Consider the following 22,820-nt stretch of genomic DNA (forward strand, 5'->3'; position numbering starts at 1 on the left):
GCTGGGGGATGGCACTGGAAACTGCAGCATGGAAGACAACCAGGATACAGAGCTGTTCTTCAAAGGCCAGGCACACATCAACACTGGGATGAAGTTTAGCTGTGTCAGGGTGGAGTTTTAATTCACACCAAAGCCCTTTCCACAATGGTGCACTCACAATGCAGATGTTGGCCAGTATCCCATGGAAGACAGGACAGAAAAGCAGCTGGATGGTGGTGCTGTATCCAGCACAAACTATGACAGGATCCCACCCTATCAGCATGAGCATCTCTGGTTCACAGCCTCTCCTGTCATTCTGTAATTTGAATTAATATTTAAAAACAGGTAACAAGTTGTTAAGCATGGTCAAGTCAAGAGCACTTATTCACTTACTACAAATCTACTTAAAACCAGAAATCACTATGAAGACTCCTAGTAAGTACACAGACAATAATGGAAGATCTTTCCCTAATGTAAAAAAAATACTGGAAAATGCAAAAAAGTGCTTTAGGAAACCATAAGTAAAGCAGATTGCAAAATATCTCCTGCTTAGACACCCTGATTCAATGCTTTAGGTAATGTACTGCAATGAGTCCTCAGTATCCACATGTTTAAAAGTGTGGTCCTTTCTAATGCTTGTTTTTACATCAGCATTTGAGTTTCTTTTTTTGTGTAATTGATACCACTCACATTTTCCAAGGACTTACAAAGGGGAAGAGGACTGCAAATAAATACAAAACCCCTACAATTGCACTGAAATAATGCTGTAATCATGTACTAAAAAAAAAAATGCATTAAAGAGTACTAGAACCGTAAAGTGCTAAACAAAATTATGGCTCAAGCCTCTCCAGGAAATAGAGAATTGACTGGACTTCATTTCACATTGAATTCCCATGGCTTATTGTCAGAATGAGAAATAAAATCTACCATCTCCTTCCTCTCGCCAGCTTAAAAAAACGACAGCATTAAAGGGTTCAGCAGATGAAAGCAAAAGGAAGTTAATCCACCAAAACCTAAACAAAACCAAGCCCACCCACCGCAACTCCAGCTAAAAAAGTGGAAAGAAATCCTACAAGAGACAACTCTTCCCCGAAACAATTCACCATTAAACTGATTATTTTTTCCCTCTGTTTTTAGAGGCAAAATGCACTTTGTAAATCCTTCATTTTCAGCAGAACCAGAGGCTCCCCTCAGCCCTCTGCCTCCTCTGGAGCGGAATCCAAGAGATCTTCGTGCTAACTGTGAAGGAGCGCCCTGCAGAGGTGAGCCAAGTGATTAAAGACTACGGGAAGCTGAAGTTTGTCTACAAAGAGCTGAAAAGCTGGAGATATTTGTCACTCTTCATTGCCAGATGAGGGAGTAGCTGATGCTGCAAAGCCTCTTTGAACCCTGTTAAAAACCTGGCTTTAGGAATTCGGTGCTGCCGCCTCAGAGCAGGTGGCTGAAATGCTAAGAACCCAACTCCAGCATCAATGGCACATTCCGGGGAGGTGTCGGAATCCTGCTGTGCTTTTCTCACACCAGTAAACAACACTGCCCTCCCTGCAAGAACTGAGGTTACCCGAGCACTAAAGGAAGGGTGGGAGCTCCTGTGAGTACTGAGGCTTTTAGAGCAGCCTCCGGCATTCTCGAAGCCAGAGAGAGTGAAAAACATCTGTGGGTATTAAATAATCTGCTAAGAAGCTGCGTCAGCTTTGGTGTTCAGGCAACCTTCCCCTGGTTTTATTAAATGTGGCTGAAAAGCATGAAGCAACAGAAGGAAGAACAGCAGTGAAGCCTAAAAATGCTGCACAAAACCAAACATAGGACAGAACTGAATATTAACTTCTACTTAATTTAACTCAGTAAATTCCAGGGCTGAAGCAAAACATGAGAGAGACTTTAGGAGATAATATTAGTTTTGATTTTTTCCTGATCCCATTTATACCAGTATCATTGCTTATAATGCACAGATTACTTCCCACACCTGATCACTAATAGAAATTTTCAGAATGTGAATTTAGGAGAGGTAACTACTTGGAATTGCCATAATTTATTAAACAATGCAGGCTTTCAAGCTGACCTGTACTTTTTCAGAATTAAAAATCTGCTTTAAGGATGTTCCACGCAGAAGCATTAGACTATCAGGGATGAAATAAAAAATGTGCAGTGAAGGAAGCAGAGAGAATTATCACCTTCACTGTGGTGTTTTAGAAAAAGTGGTTAGAGGCTACAGCTGAGGGTTCTTTCATAACCAGTCAGTAATTTCCTCTATTTCTGACAGTGTTCGTGTCTCAGCATCCCACAAGCCTGTTCAGGTCCCTTATGAAAAAGCTTAATAATACATTTGGATGAATTTTTACTTTCCATTATTAAGATAATAATCTTTTACACAAAATATAACCAGAGAATACAGAAACAGCTCTTCTTTCAGTATGAGGAGATGGCAAAGACCATTGTTCTAAATTATTCCTGAATTCCTAAAGAATAAAGTTTAAGGACACAGTTCTTTAAATTGTTAAAAATAAAAGGGGGGGGGGGGGGAGGGACAACAAAGAACTGTATTTTTCTTTTATTTGAAGTATCTAAGCCTAGGACTTCTCAGAACATTGCCTGATATTCCTAAATGGGAGAACTCAGATGTGACTCCCACATGGCTAGTTCCTGGCCAGTTTATTCAGCTACTTAACTGCTGCCAGCATTTAAAGATAGTTAAATATTTATATTAATGAGGAAATCATTTCAGTCATGAATTGCAGTTCTTTCATGCTCCTCCTCCCTAAAATTACTGAGGAGCTGTGCCTCCTCCTCCTCCACACCAAACCATGACAGAGCAGGGGAAAAGTTTAAGACATGACTGAAATTGGTCATCATATAGAAACAGATAAACATGGGACCAGCTTTTTTTTTTATTTTAGAATTTTTAATTTGTGAAAATTGAGAAAGTCACTTCACTACAAATCATAAAACAAGACAGCATCTCCTGCAGATCCTGAATTTCAGTCATTTCTACTAGACAGCATTCTCTTCATTCCACAGTATGCCAAACAAGAGCCAGGTTTCCAGTTCAACACCCACCATGATTACAATTTTCAAGCTTGGTTGTAAAACTTCAGAGACACCTCAAAAGTGAACAAACAGACAGAACAATCTTTCCAAGGCAGCAGTCCAGAACAAATCCCCATGCTCTGCCCTTCCATTTTAACAACGAAAACAACCCACAAGAAGCCCAAACCAGAGATGCAGTTGAATCAAACTGCTATTTTAATTTTGTTCTGCTTCCAGCACAGTTCACAGCAGTTGTGGCTCCTACCACTTGACTGGGCTTTGTCCAGTCTTCACATAAATGTCATACAGTTCTCTCAGATGCAACAGCAGCTCCTCCAAGTTGTCTCCTGTCAGCGCAGACAACGCGATGACCCTGTCAGCAACCTGCTCCCTAAGGAGTGGCAGATTGATCCTGGACTGAGCAAGGTCAATCTTATTCCCAATCACAACACAGGGTCTCTCAGACAAGCCTTCTTCATATGCTTCCAGTTCGTATTTCAAGTCTTGCAGCTGAATCCACGGCTGAGGCACAGAGAGATCCACCACGTACAAGAGGAAGCGGCAGCGCTCGATGTGCTTTAGGAAGGCCATCCCCAGGCCACGGTTCTGATGAGCACCTTTGATGAGGCCAGGAATGTCAGCAACTGAAAGAGAAATGTCACAGTGAATCCAACAAATCCAATTTAAAAAAAACCCCAAACAAATGCTCCCAGTCTTTTACTGGCCAGTGTGAGTACTTTTGGAATTCTGTCAGTGCATCAATAGTAAAGCACAGCTCATGCTAAGTTTGCTGCAATTATCTTTTAAAACACCTGAATTTAGATTACTCCAGTGCAGACAGAATACAGGTTACCAGTTTGGCTCTAAAGGTGCCTATAACCGAACATGAAATGGGCTTTCAGTAGAGTTTTGTTTGAAGGTCTTTAAAACTAGCAAGAAGTCTACAGGACACCTGAACCTGTATCTGTAGCATTTTAAAACATTACCCAGCTGACACAAACTGCTGTCAAGGTAGACACAACAAACTCCAAATTCTTACCTGCCACTTGTTCATAGTCTTGATAGTGGACAATGCCAACATGGGGGTTTAGGGTTGTGAATGGGTAGGCAGCCACAGCTGGCTTTGCACGGGAGATGGCTCTCAAAAGTGAGGATTTGCCAGCATTGGGAAAGCCCACCTGGAATACAAACACCCAAATTTCTCAATTTTTAAACCAATCTGCAAAATTCTGCTAGGCCAGTTATTCTGCAGTTGTTGGACTACATCAAGAACATTTTGCAGCAAAGCATAACTTTCACAGCTTTACCAGCTGGTGTTAGAATATTTCCATACCCAAATACAAAAATAGCCTAAGATCAAAGCTGACTCAGCATTTTTCATTTCAGAGGATGATAAACCTGGCTCTAACAAAGTCAAATGTTTAACATCTGTAAAAAGAGAAATACAGTGATGAAACAGAAGATGACTTAAACTTCATCATTTAGAAAAAAAACCCCAAAAAATAAGAAAACAAACCAGTTTAGAAGAATTCTCTATGCTGTACTGTTCATCTGCAGAACCAGCAGACAAAGCTGCTGTACATCAGCAGCAATCACTGATGAATCTTATTTTGCTATGTATAGTGTAGATTTTAGCAGAAGTAGGACAACACCAAGCAGCAAGAGAGTGACAGCTCTGTGAATCACTTTGGACACCCTTCTACCAAGTGACAGCAAGAAAGCATCAAGCTGCAGCTCTTAACAAGCAAGCCGGAGGCTAAGAAAATGTTATCACACATTATTCCTTCAGTCAAGCATCATCCTCCAACGATATGGAAGCTGAAGCAACAGAAACTCACCAATCCTGCATGAGCTGTTGTCTTGAGCTCCAGCTGAAGGACCCTCTCCTGACCTGGCTCTCCTGGAGTAAAAAACTTTGGAGCGCGGTTTTCATTGGAAAGAAAGAAGCGATTCCCTTTCCCTCCAGCTCCTCCGTAAGCTGCAATGTACTCCTCTCCATGCTGAGTGAGGTCAGCCACAACTTTGCCATCCTCCTTCACCAAAGTACCTACAGGGACCTCAAAGTGAAGAGATGCAAGCATTACACTGAAGCTCAAAGCCTGCAGATCCTCCACCAACCAATTTCAGATTTGCTGAAAATCACTCCTACATATTTTTAAGATGAGGAACCCAAAAAGAGAATTGTATTTCATGAAGCTCAGTTTTTGAACTCAAACAGCACTGTCAGACATTTACCCTTCACGACACATGAGATTTGCTCACAATAAGGTTCTCCAGCTTGAAAATCAGCCATGTACCAAGCTACCACACAGCAGGCAACATCCACTGACTTACTTTAACATACATGTGTGCACCATTAGCTCCGTAACAGTTTTTGCTTCCTCCTCTCTCTCCGTGAAAACCCTGATAGAAGGGGAACACTGAAGAAAGTGATTTCATTTGCTGGTCAGCTGTAAAGCAAAATATACACATTTTGAACACATCGCTTTAGTAAAGCAGGCACAGAAGAGCAACATCCTGACTGTTCTTTCCCTTTTTGAATATTGCATGAGTGCACATCCTATTTACTGTCTCAACAATAACATATCAGGGAAGACTAATATTACTCTATTTAACTGCCTTTACTTAACTGCTTGGGTTTATTAACCATGCAGTTTATAATAAAGTGGTCATTCCAAATCAAAATTAATTTGCTAGGTTAGATTTTGCAGCAGGGTGGTGGTAGTAGCAGCTTTATTCGTTGTAAGAGGAAAATTTAATCAGATCCCAACCTTAACACAGTCAGGCACCAGGCACTAAAATATCTGCAAAATACCTTGATTTTCAAAATTCCTTCTAGGGCTTTCAGTGTCATTTATGTCCCCCTTACCAGCTCAGGACAAAGCTTAAAAAGCAAAGACATCTCATACAGAAATAACCATTTTAACCTTTTTGACATTTACCATTTCTTCCTATCCATGTGGGGCTGTTTTTACTGGGGCGGGGTGTTAAGCAATAACACAACACGAAACAAAACAGATTTAGTGAGGTTTACCTTTCAGAATTACATGACCCCCATCACCTCCATTTCCACCATCAGGACCTCCAAATACTTTTCTGGGCTCACTGTAGAAGGAATGGCCTCCTCCTCCTCCTTGTCCTCCAACTACGCGCACCTTCCGCTGATCCACGAAATAACGTGTCTGCAACAAGGGTGGGAGTTGTAGCCTTTAAGTACAATTTATCAGATTCATCTTCCAAGAAGTTTTAGTTAATAGGCAGACCCGTTATTTTTAGCCATGATAAATTCCATTCAACTGTAAAAAAAAGAAAAGAAGTCAGAACTCTACTGCTATTCACAGATCAACTAAATGCAGTGTACTGAGTGTAATAATAAAGAAAAACAGATCTCATCTTTCAATTATTTTTAAGAACTTCTTCAAAAGCATATGCCTAAGGCTATGTTGATATAACTTCATCTATCTCCAGAAAAGGGGCTGAAATTCCCAAGGGAAAATACTGCAGAAGTACATTCATTGACAGGTGGAACTGTTTACACAGAAGGATGAAAATAGAAAGCATGACTGTGACCACGGTAACTTTCAGATTCTGTCAGTAACTAAGGGACTTCATAATGAGAATGGGCTTTAAGGGTCACTTTAAGTAAACTGCACAAATAGTACGTGAGGGAGAAAAAGTCTTATTAGAGTTACGATACCAAGGATAAGCAACCGAAAAAAAAACCCCCTTTTGGTAACCAAATTTATACTACTACTAAAAAGCCTCTTTTAGAAAGTATTTGGCACCACCACATGGCGAGACAGCAAACGATGGCTTTTAATGGGAAGTGGTTTGTGGATCATTAGAAAATAAGATTTTTCGGAGATGTGTAAATATAAAAACAAGATAAAGAATAAATTCCCTGCAGTTTCTTGGACAAATAGTGATGCTTGTTTGGCAGCTGACTACACCGCAAGACTAAAAAAACCAGTGAGAAACAAAACAGTATTTTAGATTTAAAGCTAAAATACCGTTTTACAGCTTTAGCTTTTAAAAGACTTTTTGCTTTCTCGACTTATGGATGCCTCCAGCCCAAAGAGGCCACAGGGAACGTGAGCGCTACTACGATCACTGCGAACACCGAGAACATCGCGGGGCAGACTCATTTCCTCGCTATTTTGAAAGTTAACTATATCTTAATCAGTATTTCCTCACCCCAGAAGCGCCAGCTGTGTCTGAGGCACCCCGAACTTGCACAGAGCCCAGCACTCACCAGCTGCCGCTCCGAAATGGCTCTTTTTTGCCTCAGCCGCCTGTCCTCGGCGCACCTGGCGCAGGTCGTGGAGAAAGCGGGCGGGCTGAGCAGGAGCAGGACCGGCTTCCAGGGGCTGCGGCCGCTCCCCGCGGCCCGGCAGCGCCTCAGCGCGGCCCCGGCAGCGCCCGGGAGCACCGAGCCGCCCAGCCCGGCCCCACACAGCCCCGCCATGACGGGCACAGCCACAGACCCGCCCCGGCCTCCCGGGCGCAGCCGCTGCGGCCAAGCCGCGCCCCCGGCAGCACTGGCCCGCCTCCCCTCAGCCTCCCCTCAGCCTCCCCTGAGCCCCGCCTCAGCCCCGCCTCAGCCCGGCACCGGCCCGGGCCTCCCGAGAGCGGCGCCCGTGAGCGCTGAGGCAGCCTGTGAATCACAGAATCCAGAATGGTTTGGGTTGGAAGGGACCTTAAAGATCATCTCGTTCCACCCCTTGCCCGTTCCACTGTCCCAGGCTGCTCCAAGCCCCGTCCAGCCTGGCCTTGAGCACTTCCAGGCGTGGGGCGGCTACAGTGTCTCTGGGCATCCTGTGCCAGGGCCTCACCGCCCTCACAGTACGGAGCATCCTCCTAATACCCCATCTAACCCTGCCCTCTGCCAGTTTGAAGCCATTCCCCTTTTCCAGACACTCCAAGCCCGTGTAAATAGTCTCTAACTTTCTTGTAGCTCCCTTCAGGCACTGGAAGGCCACAGTTAATGCACCCCAAAGCCTTCTCCAGGCTGAACTATCCCAACTCTCTCAGCCTTTCTTCATAGCAGAGCTGCTCCATCCCTCTCATCTACTTGGTGGCCTCCTCTGGACTGTCTCCAACAGGTCCATGCCCTGAGGGGCAAAATTCCTCCTCCCCTGCTGCCCACGCCGGGGGATCAGCCCAGCACACGTGGGATTTCTGGGCTGGGGCATGTCCAGCTCCCACCCACCAGCACCCCCGAGCAAAAGGTAACCTGTGGTATCCATTCCATCTGCCACAAGAAAAGTACCATCAACTCCACTTTCAGATAATATTTAAACTAAACGATTTTCAAGCATTCTGTATTACAAAACAGAAAATGATACAATTCATGAAAGAAGTCAAAATGCTGGCATCACTTTGTTTCCACATTAATACATAAAAATGGACGACACATTAAATAAACATTTTGTTATTAACAATTAGAAATATTAACACCAAAAATCATGTATAAATTAGGAAATAAATGTACAAACTATTTCCAAAGTGCTCTTTCAAATACATTATATACACAACATTCACGAAGTTCTTAATGTAAGACATTTCAGATTGATGTAATGTAGCTGTTTCGGTTTAAGTGTTGTTCATATTCTCTCAAAAGCATTTCAGCACTTTCAAAAACCACATAAAAGGCATATTTCCAAACTGGCAAAGAGCAATATTGCATTCTTCTGGCTACCTGTAATATTAATTATTCTAAAGAAAACAATCTTACTTCCTTTCTGTTCCTTGATATTTGAGAGTACTTATTTGTATGAAAACACCAGCAGGAAAGATGAGAGAAATTAGGTGTGACTAAAAAAATGTCTTGTATTTCACCAGTAGTTTAAATTATTAACATAGGAAGGGCAGTGCTTGGACAACATTTAATAGTAAACTCTCTAGTTGTCCAGTTAAAGATTTTCTTCTAAAGGAAAAAAAAGTAATGAATTGAGAGATGTTGTGTTTTCCTTGTGGTCTTGGTTTTTCAAAATAGAAAGCACTTGAAATCCCATAAATAACACCAGTTCAGACAAAGAAAAGGAGAAAATCCTACAGAGTGTATTTTCTTTAGATTGTAAATTTGCAGTTAATCTCATATTAAAAAATGTTTATGGGCTACAGTCACCCCAGCTTTTTGCTTCAGAGAAATGTGGACACAGTATTTTGTTCAACACTTATATAACCACTTTAAAAGTGCTTTTTTTTTACCTCCCAAGACTTTATAAGAACATATAAAACTGAATAGAAGTGACTTACATTGTTCATACTGATTTTTACATACCACTAGTTTTTCTCTCTAAATTCTCCCTCTCTAGGTACTCTCTCACTGGTTGACCCCATTAATAGCTCCCCTCTCTATATGCATAATAGTGTCTCACAATTAAAGCTGAATTTAGTTGCTTGTCTGCAATAAAGATGTATTTTTTTTTTTCTTTTACCTCTGAACTATTTCTGTCGACCTACAAGAGGAAAATAAAAGTGATGATGAGCTGTAAGAACAACAGACCAACAAATTTGACAATATTTATGGTTATAATGCTTGCTGGGAAATCTAAGCAAGGGCAGCGCAATAATCAGAATAAAGAAGGATGCCAGCCACCTGCTTGCAAAATTTGGCATGAAAATGTATATGCAAGTTATAAAATTTGGAGTAGGATATTCAAGATGGGACTTCTGCCAGATGTTTTTCTCAGCTAAGCACGATATGAAGCAATATTGACATCGAGCAGGCTGATACTGCACATCTCAGAGCTCCCTTCTGTTTTTCTTTCCACTACAGAAATACCTTTGTTTACATGGACATATAAAAGGTGCCTCTAGTTATTAACATTTCTATGATCATATGTTTGGATCCTCTTTCTGTACCTTTCACAACAGAAATGTGGATTTATGCAGATTATTGAATTATAAGATTGGGGTAGGTAGGTATTACAGAAGTTGCAGTTATTTTTTGTCATATAGCATAGAACTGTCTTTTTATAAGGAATGTATCCATCCCCTTGTTCTGTAGAAGTAAAGTGAAGAGCCATGGATTTTGGAGGCTGGCAGGTAATCTTCAATGCATTCAGTTAAAAAAGATCAATAACTTACCACAGGGAACTTCCCTGGACTGAGATGTGACTGATGGGCTTTGCATTGAGCCAGACTGCAGAACAACCTGGCTGTTTTCCAGAATGGGGCACCACTGTGATCTAATGATCCTAAAGCTATTCAGAAACATCAAGAATGGGACGAAAGGGGGTAAATGGAAAACTTCTGCATTGTATCAACATACAGTACTATACACAGCACCAAATATCAAACCATTAAAGCATTGTCTTGTTACCAGTAGTGCACTGCTTCATATCCAGCATGAAATGAACACTGTTCACATACAGACGCTGCTTTGTGCTAAGGGGTAACCAACATATTACAATTAATCAAAACTGCCTGTACATCCAGTTCAAAAGATGGAGATACTATTGAAAGGAATTTGACACAGCACTGTATTCTTTTATTGCTGGTAATTTCCATATTGTCCCTGTAAAGAAAAAAAAAAAGAAATAGCAATGTTGAAGGATAATATATTGGAGGCTTACAGTGAGTTGGGCAATTTCTTTTGGTCTGTGAATTTTACAAGATCCACTGAAGTATCACCCATATACCCAAATTATCAGACAGATTTGTACAGAGCTAACATCCAGATCTGCCCTTTCAGAGCAGAGATTTAGGCAATTTACCTGCTCATAGCCATAAGGCCTCTGTTGCTGAGCGGATGGGCCTGTCTGGGAAGCTCTGTAACTTCCATATTGCTGCCCCTGTCCCTGTTGGTAGCTGGAATACTGTGAAGAGGCTCCTTGTGCAGGACCTGAAAAGACAGTAAAATCCACTACAGGCAGTAAAATCCATTACAGGCTTGATTTGCTGGGGGAGTTCTTGGGGTTAATGCAATCTAAAACATGATGCTAACAAAGTAAACTCTGTGAGTAAGAACTGTGAGTAAATTCTGCTCAGACTTCCCCTCTAGGTTTGCACTAGGAGGTGTTAATGCTAACAGTGATGTAGTTGCAGCAGTGTAAACTTTAGTTAAGGTTTTAAACTTTGCTCAGAAAATGTCATAATGCTTCTAAGTGAAGGCTCTCAGAAATCTGTATTAGCACAGCTGTTATGGCCTCTATGCAAACTACCTGGCCTTTATTTTAGTAACAACTGCACGTTTAAATTCCTATCTAATCTGGCTGTGCCACCATAAGCGACAGAGGAGGGATTCTCTGGACTGTTGTTGTTCTTTTTCACGTCAGTTCAGAAGGACTAGGTGTGTAGGAGGCCTGGGAACCCAAGCAGTGACCTCCTGATGGCATTTAACACAAAGTCAACATGAAGCAAATGTGTATTTTCTAACTTCTATTAGAAGAGAAAGGCATTTAGGATGGAATGCAGTGCTATACTAATGTATGTTACTGCCCAGAGTCCCTTTACTAGATCTTTGGCTAATTTGGGTACATTTGTTAATTCAAGGTTAATCAAGGAAATAATTACAGCCTATTTTATCTTAGGAATGGAGGCAACAGGATGAAACACTGCAAACACTTGACCAGCCACTGGGAGTTTTCTTACCATATCCTTGCTGTTGTCCTGGGTAACTCTGTTGATTTGGGTATTGCTGCTGGGAATATGTTTGCTGTTGTGCAGCTCCCTGTTGGTATCCTGCCTGCTGCTGGCTGTACTGAGAATTTCCTGGAGAGGGAAACATTGGAATTGTTTGGTTATAGGTGAGGCAGGTATTTCACTGTACATGTGGATCATAAGGAAAACAAAGGTGTAAGGAGCCTTGGTCTGAAACTCATACACAAATACTTTTCTTACAAAGAGATGACTGGATTTTGCCAAGCAAGATGTTAATTTCTCCAGTGATTTTTAGTTCCTTTGAATAGGGGAGTTACTTATGTATACAAATCACTAAACAAACAAACAAAAAACCTGCTCCCCAAAGGATTTTTTTTTACTCCAGAAGTGCTTCAGAACAAAAAGTCACAAAGATAAGGGTGCCTGGGTAAATAGCTGCTTTCTCAAGGAGCCCTCTGATTGTATTTTCTTCTAGATAATTATGTTTATTCATACAACTCAGAAAGATTACTTATCTAGTTGTTACTGGGTTGTTTTTTTTCAAATACCTATGTGCAAATTCCATTTTCTGTATCCTGAAACAACAAAATGAACAGAGGCTCTGTAGGTGACATCGCTTCTCCCAAATGCCACCTTGCTGTATCATAATGAAGTCAATATTTCCAGTTAATTTAGAGTTCAGGTATCTTAATAATATATTGAATTTACTGGTAGTATTTTGCTGTATTTTCCTACCTCCTTCATAGTAGTGTTGTGTAGAGTCGTCAAACGACCGGTCATAGCTCTGTTCAGTGTAGGATGACTGCTGATAGGCATAATCACCATGTCCTGCAAGGAGTCACAAAGATTTGTCAGTTACATTCTTAATGGAACCACAGACATAGTGTTGAATATGTATTATGAAGCTGTTTATGCACCAAGATGAGGCTAAGAGCAAATACAGACCCCTTAGGGAAAACATCAAACACATGGCAAGGAAAATCACACCAATGGATAAACCTCTTGCATTTACTAATCCAAACTGGGCTTTGGGCTCTTTTTGGAGCAGTTTGGGTAGCAGGGTGCACTGATGTGCATGTTTTGTACCAGGCTCCCATCCCCTGGGATTAGAATTCTCCAGCATTTAAATTGAAAATGAAGCATAATAGGTTTGCCATGTCCTTGGATGTGGCAGTCGTGGTGCTCTGCACTTTATCAGTATCACAGTGAGCCCAGCTCAGAGGAATTACCATCTGGATAGTATTGCTGATTCATAGGTTCTGATGAGCCTTGGCCATGGCTGTACTGCTCACTGTAATATTCTTCCTGACCCATGTACTGCTGCGAGGAACCTGCAAGGCACAGACCAGAGAGAGCAAACTGAGCCCGTGGACTCTTAAGGGACGGGGTTTTCTTATCTAATTTATTTTTTAAAGAAAACAAAGTCTATGTCTGGATAAGCAAACAACTGAGAGCAGTTATACAGATGTCTTGCTCACTAGAAAAAGGAAATAACATTTGTATTCTCAGAAAAAGATGGACGAAATTGAAATCACACAACAGTCAGTAACACATCCTAGAATCACTCACTTCTGCGGCAACACCGGAAAAAGGGTTACATTTCATCTACTAATCTGAGTTATTAGAAAGCACAGTAATGGATTCCACGCTCAAGAGCACAGTCAGAATTAAATATATTTTAATTAATACATTAACTTGTTTCTTAGCAAAATTCATTTTATGTGAGAATCAGTCTAGCAGCTTTATTACCTCTTAGAACTTTATCCAGAGAGGTCTTAGAGCATGGTAGTTATCCTCTGGTGTTTTCCTTTCCTTGGCCTAATTTTTCATTCTAATTGCTGGCAAACTGTATCTTCTTTCCAGAAATGTGTTCCTTGCTAACTGTGCCATGTTAGGGCTGATCCAACACCATGTGAAAAAATTGAAAAGATTCCCAGTGGCTTGAATGAGCTGTATATCAAATTGTTCATCTTTTCTTTAGAGATATATGCTCCCTTTTAGACAGAATTATTTTTCTAAACACCTGAAATAATTAAATAGATAAATCTTGAAAATAGATTCAGGTTCATCTCATTGTCACACTTCCACCATTCAGGATTTCCTGTGCTCCTGGGTGGGATTCTCTGTAAATGTGACTTGGAAATTTTATTGACTTATGTACCCCACAGGACAGACTGAGTATCATCAATCTAATGAGAGTTCTATCAATAATCTGAGAGCAGATTTTACCTTGCTGTGAAGCTCTGTAAGGGCCCATGGGTCGCTGCCCCATCATGCTGTTGCCTTGGTTGCTCTGGCTCATCATGGCAATGGAGGATTGTCCCTGGTAGTGCTGGCTCCCTCCTTGTGCCGAGTTGTAATGTGACGTTGCTGCTTGCTGGTGCATCATGGAGACTACAATGGACACGGAAAAGGCTGTTTTCTACAAGGATGGGACAGTTCTCTCCCAAGGCTCTTTGGAAGCAAGTTAAAACCTTCAACTAACACACATCCTGATAATTCTGCGAATTTTCCACAGGGGGAGATGTTTTCCTACTGGATTTATTTAAATCTTCTGCACTGGAATCCAGAAAGGATCTTACTACATGGTTAGTTCTTGTCATTTGCTTCAGCAGATATTTAAAAATACATCTAGCCTTGATTATTATTAGCTTACTTAAAAGAATATAAACCTCATTGCAGTAGGGTTAAAGAAAGCAACAAGAACTGATGCTTGTTCCTCTCTACCTCCTGACTATTTCAGTGCTGCATTTCTTTTCTAATATACTCTTTCTTCTGTGTCCATCTTCTCATGTACCTAATGATTATAGAGTTTAAGTAAACTGATATTCTAGGATTTATTTGATCCCTAAATTTCATGCTGTTGTAAAGAATTCTAAAGCATCAGACATCCCATTCAATACTCACTAGCAAACTTTTTTTGAAATTAAGAGATTAATTGAGTTGTCTGCTAATCTCTTTATGCCCTGCAAACAACGTGAAGTACCAATGAAATAACAAATTGGGGTAGTAATGTACAAACAGTAAATGTGTTATACCCTGGCAGGCTCTTTGTGCTTGGATAAAGGTGCTCAGATCCCTCCCATGGCTGTGGGATTTGCTTCCAGGGCTATCAGACAGTGCTGCTGCACCTCTACCTAACCCTCTCTTCCCCAGCTCAGTCCTAACCATGGTGAATCAGCCTAAGTTAAAGCAAGTCTGAAACTGATCTGACACTGGTGCCTGACACCTGGAAATTCAGAGATGTCTGAAAGCTGTCTTTTCCTCTTGTATGTTTGTCGCTGTCTAGAGAAAATATTTACAGAACAAAGTCATGTGTGGTAAAACCTCTGAGGTCACTGGAAAGTCAAGGTGGCCCAGGAGGAGGAAGAGGGAGTTTACCTGGGTTAGACTGCATGTTGATGTTTGTTCGAGAGACGTAATTGCCTATTGACCCCTGGCCTTGCATTGGCACATTCTGAGACGCCGGCACCGTGTGGCTGTAACCAGGGCCAGTCCCGTGGCTGCTGACAGTCATACTCAGAGAGGTCGTGGGCATGGTGTTCTGGCCTGACTGCTGCATAGACACGTGGTTAGGACCTACAAAAATTAGAGAGAACAAGAAGAAAATCTGGGCTATTACTGGCAACGCACAGTGAGCATGAGGCCTTGTGGCCTTTCTGAAATACCTTATGATAAGGCAAAACAAAACAAAAAAAATCCTCATTATTAAAACTCCCTGTTATCTACAGACACATTAAAACTGCCTACTGCACAGTCAGAGCGATCCTCCTCTTCCTGGCAGCCAAATCCAAGCTGTACAGGATTGCAGATGGGAAGAACAAAACCAGGAGCAATGCCCTACAACCACTTCCTCGCAGGCAGCAGAATTAACAGATGCCAGTAATTTTGGGTACTTCAGAAAATACATGGACTCTGGAAACATCCCAGCCTTCTGAAGTTTGTCCTTTCCTTCCTCTTGTCCTGCAGTTGATTTCGTCTCTCCCTTCACACAGGTGGTGACAATGGGAAGACCCAGCAGTGGCTGAGAGACAGTTTGCACATTGCTGCATCCACTGGGCTCCTCTAGAACCAGCTCACCTTTAGCTGGGGCTTCTGAAGTACCAAGGGAACCTCTACTCAGAGAACAAGCCTGTCTCTCCCTTTCCTGAAGTTTGACTAGAAGTACCTCAGAGGAAGGTAAGTTTTCCAAGTCACCATAACAACCTCAGTTGTTACGCACTTTCCAACATCAGAATGTCATCGTCAGACAGCTCCAGATACATCCTGGGTTTGTATCATCCTGCTTACCTGGCAGTGTGCTTATTTTTTAAAAATTCTGTTGCTGTTGGGTAGCTAATATTGGGGAGAATCCAGTTCTTAATTGTTGTTTATTGCTGTAAATAGTTTTATGAATGAGTTCTGGAAAGTTGTTTTCACTGTATACTGTTACTATCCAAATTGTGACGGTGCATATTGTTGTCAATCTAAATTCAGCCATATTGTTGTCAATCTCAGTTAATTTAGTAGAATGCAAAATCCTTAGAAGAGACAGAATTATGTTGCAATGTTTAAATAACGATATTTTAATTCAGGGTTATTAAGTGTATCTGCAGCCTCTGAAAAACATGCCTAACTCATTTAGTACAAACCTCATTAATTACTCTTAATGGTTTTCATAGACAACAAAATGAGAACATTTGCTGTAAATTATGATATTTTCTCTGATGAAGAAACGCAAGCAGCATTTTCAACAAGAAAGAAAGAGAGCCAGCTCTCCTAAAATCAGTGGAGCTGGGTCAAAATGCTCCTACAGAGAATTATCTCTGTGTTTTGCTCTAGTTTGTTTAAGTTGTAAAGCCGATCCTTGTGCAACACAAGGTCACACAGTGTGTGAATGGAGATAGCAGTTGCCTTGAGTGAGAGATGGAGTGAAGCAAGTGTTGGTAAACCTGGCCCTGTTTGCATGAGAAAAATTAGAGATTCTTGGCCTTCTTTAAAAAAAAAAAAAAAAAAAGGTTAATTTGTGATTGTAAGGGAAAATATGTGGATGAGTCCAGTCCTCAGGACTTCCAGTCAGGTTCTTCCAGTCAGCACTAAATTACTACAAAGACCTCGAGGGTGGGGGACAAATCAGAAAAACCAGCAACAGTAGCACTGAAGATGTCTATTCTTAATAACACAAAACAGTGTTTTGAGTGACTTAATGTATTACTCATACTCAGTATTAAATCTTTCAGAAAGAAGGCCCTGAAAAATTTAGTAAGTTCACTTCACAAGTTGTAGCTGTTTAAAACAGGTCCCTCATCCATTCATTTAAAAGGTACTATAGGCTTGACCACAAAGGGATTTTTAAAAACTCAGAAGTAATTTCATGGCTTGTGTCTGCTCTTGAGTCCCCTTGCCAAGGTCTGTGATTTTACAATCAGATATTTCTATTTATAGAAACTGGTTTTGCTCTCTGTCACTCTGGAAGACACCCACAGAAACAAGAACTGACTGAATAACTGTGTTCTACAAAATAAACAGATTATTCATAGTATAAAATGCACATACTAAAAAAAATTGTTTTTCAATTAGTTTAGTTGCATGAACAAAACCAAACAGACAGATTATTTTATTAATATGAAATGTCTGTGCAAATTTTTTGACTGTGTAGTACAATCTCTGTGAGCTTTTGTAGAGGACAAAGGCTGGTGCAACACCAAATGATTTTTAAGGAGAAATATATCCTGGAAGGTCTTTGCAATCTGAAGGCTTGGTTGTGTGTTTAGTCATGCAAGCAATTCCATTTTACCCTGGCCAACCCTGCCACTTTCATGAGAAAAATACTACAACATATAATTTTTCTTACTAAAAACTTGGATGCATCTTTACTTGGTGATTTTCATCATGCATTTTTTAAAAAAATGTCTTTAATTTCCTCTGTAGAAACACAAAGCACTCTGCAGAAGCCAACATCATTCCTGCCTGTAGCCATTTTGTGGTGATTTCAGCATGTGCCTGAAATCCCCATATGCCTGAAAGGTGAGTTAGGAGAGGTCTTTTCCAGCTCTCTAAGTATATTCTGCATTAATGATTTTGTTGCCAGGCAACAGCAAAGCAGCACAAAGGGGACCAAAGCTCACCATTGCTAATCTGACTCTGCATGAGGGAGGAAGGAGGAAGGCCGGTCCCGATGGCATCGCTGAGATTGCTCTGGGAGTGGAGGGATTGGTTGGATGCACTCTGACTCATCCCTCCCGGGCCCAAGTTTATATTTTGCGTTGGTGGCTGTGAAACAACAAGGAGGAAAAGCAAATTTTTGGTTAGGTTGTTAATTAGAAAAATAGCAGCCCCCAAATTAGCCTGACTATGACTAAAAACTGCCTCGGCTAAATACGTGTTTCCTTTGCTTTTCGGGTAAACCTGTCTTGGTTTGACTCCTCTGTGTGAATGACACTGAGCATGACAGAGCAGCTGACAGGCAGCAGCACAGTGAAGGGCTTAAAATTGTGTTTGTCACAGAGTGTGGCTTCTGTGCTCGTTCCTCTGCACTCACATGGATTTCCAAACACAACCACTGCGGGGAATGCATTAGCAAAGACAACACAGGAGCGTGGTGACAGATTGACCTTTGCCAAGCGATGCTGTAGTTTGTGTTATGTGTGGTACTTTCCAAATCAATCCACTGAGCAGGAATAACACCATGTGTAAAGGCAAAGCAATGCCCAAGTGCTGAATTTGATTTTTGATGTAAAACAGCAGCATTCCCCCCCCCCCAATAAAGAATACAGTAAGAATAGGTAAAGAATACTGAATCTGGAACAAATGGAGCTGTTCAGATCTGTATGACTGCATCATTTATAGGATATGAACCTTGAGCTATGGGGACAGAGATTAACACAACTGTCCCAAAGAACATGATTTAAACACAGTGAAACTTTTTATTTCTTTGGTAGTCTACTTGGCCACTTCCAAACTTTTAGCTGGAAAAATACTAAAAACTGGTTCATTAATAGTGATTAGTGACAGAATCAAAGAACATTTCCCACTGGCATAGCTAATGTATCTGAGGGAAATAACTATGGTATTAGTTATGCTAATAACTAATTATTAGTTACAGTAATTGTACTGGTACTTACAGCAGGAAGCAAGGACTGCATATTCTGGTTAGAGTCTGCTATTGTTGCCAAGTAAACCAGATTTCTGTGCAAGATTTGTTGGTATCTACAGAACAAAGAGTAAAGCTTATTTGGAAGGGGTTAACCATACACAAAATTCCAAACCTTTCTCTTTGTTTTTTCCCTATTTACAAATGGCTAGTTAAATTGCCTTAACCCATTTTTGATCTGTCCTAATAAATAGCAGTAGCAATGACCTGTATCTGTGCTGTCATATTTTCCATCAAGGATCAGTGTGCTCAACCCCTCTTTCACGAAAGGATAAACTTGGGGGAAGCGAGAGGTAAAATATACTCTCTTTTGAAAGCACTTTGAACTGTGGAGCTGGGACCTCAACCTTTGAGGACTGACACCCAGTCAGCTGCTCCAACAATCGGACACTTTTCCTTTTTCTCTCTAACAAGGACCCTGATAGGAATGAAATTCCAGAATTCCAAAACCCAAACCCTGTTTTCCCCGCCAGCAAGCTGAGAAGAACACAATTTTTTTCAAGAGTGCTCTAACTGGAGTGTTTACTCAAGTAAGCACCACCAGAACCATTTATGCTTCTTCAGAGTTCTCCATGAACTGGAAAAGCTCCTAAAGGGAACAAGAGTGTTTCCAAGAGCAAACCAACAGCTGTGCCACTGAGCAAAGGGAAGAGTCAGACTTCAGGAAACATTTCTAACAAACTCCCAAATTCACAATACTCACTGAGTACATTCTGCAGTTTTCCCCTTGCTCTGATAATCCATAATACATTGTATTAGGTGGTGATTTTCATCTAGCATCTGCATAAAAGAAATAGGACCAAAACACGTTACTATGGGAATCATACAGAAGTCCTGTATTTCTGTGCTTCTCTACCCTCCTTGGCACTGGATGCTGTTTTGTGCAGTTTTGTTGCCCTGGCTATTAAAGTCACCTACAGGTGACTTTATTGAGCCACAAGATTGATTCACTTATAAACAGTTATCTTTAATGTAGTTCCTTGAAATACCCATACAGAAGAATTAATGGACTTACCTTGTTCCTTAAATGGCAGATAAATTCTGATGCTGAAGAAGGAAAACACTTTCACTATGAAATACCTCTGCCTCATCCCAAAATATCACCCATCCCAAATATCACCCAACCCTTTCCAAAACATCAGGTATTACTTTTAAGTAAGGAACAAACTTTCAAACAATTAAACCTACTCATTTTCCTGCCCAGGACTAGAGCATGCTGACAGCTGAACTTCAGATGAAGTATAAAATTTGTATCACTGGAGCTGCTGAAACCACGTTTAAGAGAATTACATCCCAACATGTCCTGACCTTTATTTAATGGACTCTAAATACAATTAAAAGCTTAAAATATCCTTTGATTTGTTTTGAAATTTCAGATACAATAGTTTGTCTCTTCCCTCTAGATTCCTTGTGAATGCAGCACACTTTCTGCAGGTGAATGAATAAAAATAAATAAACCAGCATTTAAAAATTTAGATTTGCCTCTGGCATAATAGAGCTCGTAGGTACCACTGCTATGAAGTGCTTGCAAGATTGGGCCCTTGAACCACGGTGTCATCAGGGCAGGAGAGCTCTTGAGGAAAGAACCACTGCACAGGAGATGCTGAATTGTACTGCCCTGAAAATGTTATTTGATGAACTATTTTAGAGCAGCACCACCACTCCTCTATTGCCAAAAGCTCTAACTTCATCCATGTGAAATCTATTTTAGGAATATTTGATACTGGGATAAGAACAGCTTGGAAAGACTATTAAAATTGAGTTAATAAATAAAAACAAGCTGCTTATATAATCTGAGTGCAAATAAGAATAACCTTTTTCATTGAAATTTGTATGTGTTCTCAAAAGCTCACTTTAATGAGGATTTTTGGAGGTTTGGTTTTTTGCTCCTGCTCCCTCTGCTCCATTTCCCTCCTTGACTATAAATCCCATCCAGTTCCTGTGCCTGCAAGTCACTTGCAAGTCTCTTCTTCAGCATTGCTGTTTGTCAAAGAAAAAATCACTGCCAACAGCCCAACACTGATGAACCATCCTGAAGTAACCTGCCAGCAAATGCACCTGAGATGGGAAGTGGTTTCACTCATTGTTTTTAAAGAAATAATATTTTGAAGTTTCCATGAAGTTTATGAATATGCAAACAGGAAAGGGCTTGAAAATCAAACTGAAGATACTTTATCTGCTCTTTGTCTGTGGGCACAGTCACGAGTTTAATTACAAACTATTTGAATTATGAGATAATTCCAACTGATTTGGAGGTTAGAGGAAAACTTATTCAGTGAGTCCGAAATATTTCAGTATTTAAGATGAATTGGTTCACAATGCCACGTGCTGCAAGAGCTCCACAAAATGGGATGTTTCCAAACAGTCTCCTGAGATGCAAGTCATCTCTCTAGCCTCTCTCGTGGCAGTTTGTTCTGCCTTAATCTCTGCTCTGTCAAAGGCTGCCACCGAGGATATTTTTTTTCCCTAGAAGTCATAAATTGGCACCAGCTCATGGCTTGGCTGCACAACCCCTGGTGACGGGTTAATTGCTGCATTGGCAGTGGCACTTCTGCGCTGGTCACTCTCAGCGAAGGGACCACACAGAACTCACACCTGGCTGCCACCACAGCACGGGAACAACACCTGAGCGGTGAGGAACGGCCAAAAGGACAGCAAAAGTACCAACGACAACAGCAGTGACAGCAAAAACATGCACGTTCTTCATTGACATTTCCAGCCTCGTTGTTCCTGAGCGTCACCTTCTGCAGCAGGAAGGGTGTCAGGGTCTGCTCGAGTGTGCAGTCCCTGCTGCCAATCCTGGGAAATAGGAAACAATAACTTCCCAACTCGGCACCCTCTGCTTTGGCCTCCACACGAACCCCATGTGGGGATCCCCTCTCCAGAGAAAATCTTTCAAAACCTTTGTTTGTCATTAAACATCAATAAACACATCACAAAAATAATAATAGTTTATGAAAAATACCAGTGGCTGGTGCTCCCTCTATCTTCTGAGAAATTAAAATTCTGCATCCAAATACAAAAGAAAACCCTTGCAAATTCAGTATTTTATTTCAATTCATTTTTCTAGGTTGGATTCTTTAGGGGCCAGAGCTGACATACCATCATAAATTAATCGCATATTTGCAAATTTTATTGCCGTTTCCCAATGTATGCTTGGCAGCGTTTCCCCTTGGCGAGCAGCAGGGATAACGTGCCATCCCGATTTTATTCCCTACGTCCTTCTCTCGCTCTCTTTGCAGCGATCTGAACACCTTTGCTTTGTTCCACCTCCTCCTCCTCCTCCTCCTCCTTCCCCCACCTCTCTCTCCAGCTGTCCATCTCTGCAGCCCTCGCAAATTCACGAGTTTTCCTGATCGCCCTAGAAATCAGCCTCCAGCTGCAGGAGCATGGACGGAATAAATGTCTAAAATTGTCTGTATAAAAGCATGCTCTTTTACCTTCTGGATAGTTTGCTGGGTGACCTCCCCTTTGCCTCTTGGGCGAGCAGAAGCAAAGGCAACCGACATGGTGGGGGTTTTTTATGTGTCTATAATATATCGGTTCCAGGCTCTAATAATATTGTTATTATCTGGCTGCTATTGCCGTGCGAGGATTCTCCGCAGTGCACGGGGAGGGGGGCGGCCGCAGATGGTACGATCTGCGCCCCGCGAACACCCGCGGGCGCCGCGCCCCGCGCCGCCGGGCACCGCCCCCGCCGCGCCCCCCGAGCCCCCGGGGCGGCGGGGGCGGGGGCCGGCGGCGAAAATTCGGGGAGGGGGCGGGAGCGGCCCCGCCGCCGCCTCCCCGCCGCCCGCACATGGTGCGGTCCCGGCCGCCGGGCTCCCGCGGCCTCGGCCGCGCCGCCCGCTGCGCCAACTGCGTACGCCAGCTGCGTACGCCAAGTGCGCCAGCGCGGGGAGCGGCGCGGGGCCGCCTACGCCAAGTGCGTAGCGCGCGGGGCGCGCGCGGGGCTGGCCGTGGCGGGTGGGAGCCGCCCGCGGGGCCGCGAACGGCGAGGGGACGGCGGCAGCGCGGGGACGGGGGACACTCCGCGGCTGCTGGACACAGGCTAGGGCAGCCCACCGCGATGGCC

At 42.1% G+C, this 22,820-nt stretch overlaps 2 protein-coding genes across 2 annotated transcripts; both read right to left on the reverse strand.

Moving 5' to 3' along the window:
- Positions 1 to 2,615: 2,615 nt before the first annotated feature.
- MTG2 (mitochondrial ribosome associated GTPase 2) lies at positions 2,616 to 7,497 on the reverse strand. The gene is made up of 6 exons (XM_069034387.1): positions 7,259 to 7,497; positions 6,041 to 6,188; positions 5,341 to 5,456; positions 4,845 to 5,063; positions 4,046 to 4,184; positions 2,616 to 3,650 (listed from the first exon to the last, which is right to left on the reverse strand). The coding sequence occupies exons 1-6, from the start codon at positions 7,469 to 7,471 to the stop codon at positions 3,268 to 3,270; spliced, it is 1,218 nt and encodes a 405-aa protein (XP_068890488.1). The 5' UTR covers positions 7,472 to 7,497; the 3' UTR covers positions 2,616 to 3,267.
- A 923-nt stretch (positions 7,498 to 8,420) lies between these two features.
- On the reverse strand, positions 8,421 to 22,282 carry SS18L1 (SS18L1 subunit of BAF chromatin remodeling complex). Its single transcript, XM_069034017.1, has 11 exons — positions 22,186 to 22,282; positions 19,449 to 19,525; positions 18,717 to 18,801; positions 17,721 to 17,865; positions 14,995 to 15,192; positions 13,843 to 14,007; positions 12,843 to 12,944; positions 12,349 to 12,441; positions 11,605 to 11,724; positions 10,728 to 10,855; positions 8,421 to 10,528 (listed from the first exon to the last, which is right to left on the reverse strand). The coding sequence occupies exons 1-11, from the start codon at positions 22,252 to 22,254 to the stop codon at positions 10,502 to 10,504; spliced, it is 1,209 nt and encodes a 402-aa protein (XP_068890118.1). The 5' UTR covers positions 22,255 to 22,282; the 3' UTR covers positions 8,421 to 10,501.
- Between the last annotated feature and the right edge of the window lie 538 nt (positions 22,283 to 22,820).

This window comes from Aphelocoma coerulescens, chromosome 20 (genome assembly GCF_041296385.1).
Source record: "Aphelocoma coerulescens isolate FSJ_1873_10779 chromosome 20, UR_Acoe_1.0, whole genome shotgun sequence".
Classification (NCBI taxonomy): Eukaryota; Metazoa; Chordata; class Aves; order Passeriformes; family Corvidae; genus Aphelocoma; species Aphelocoma coerulescens.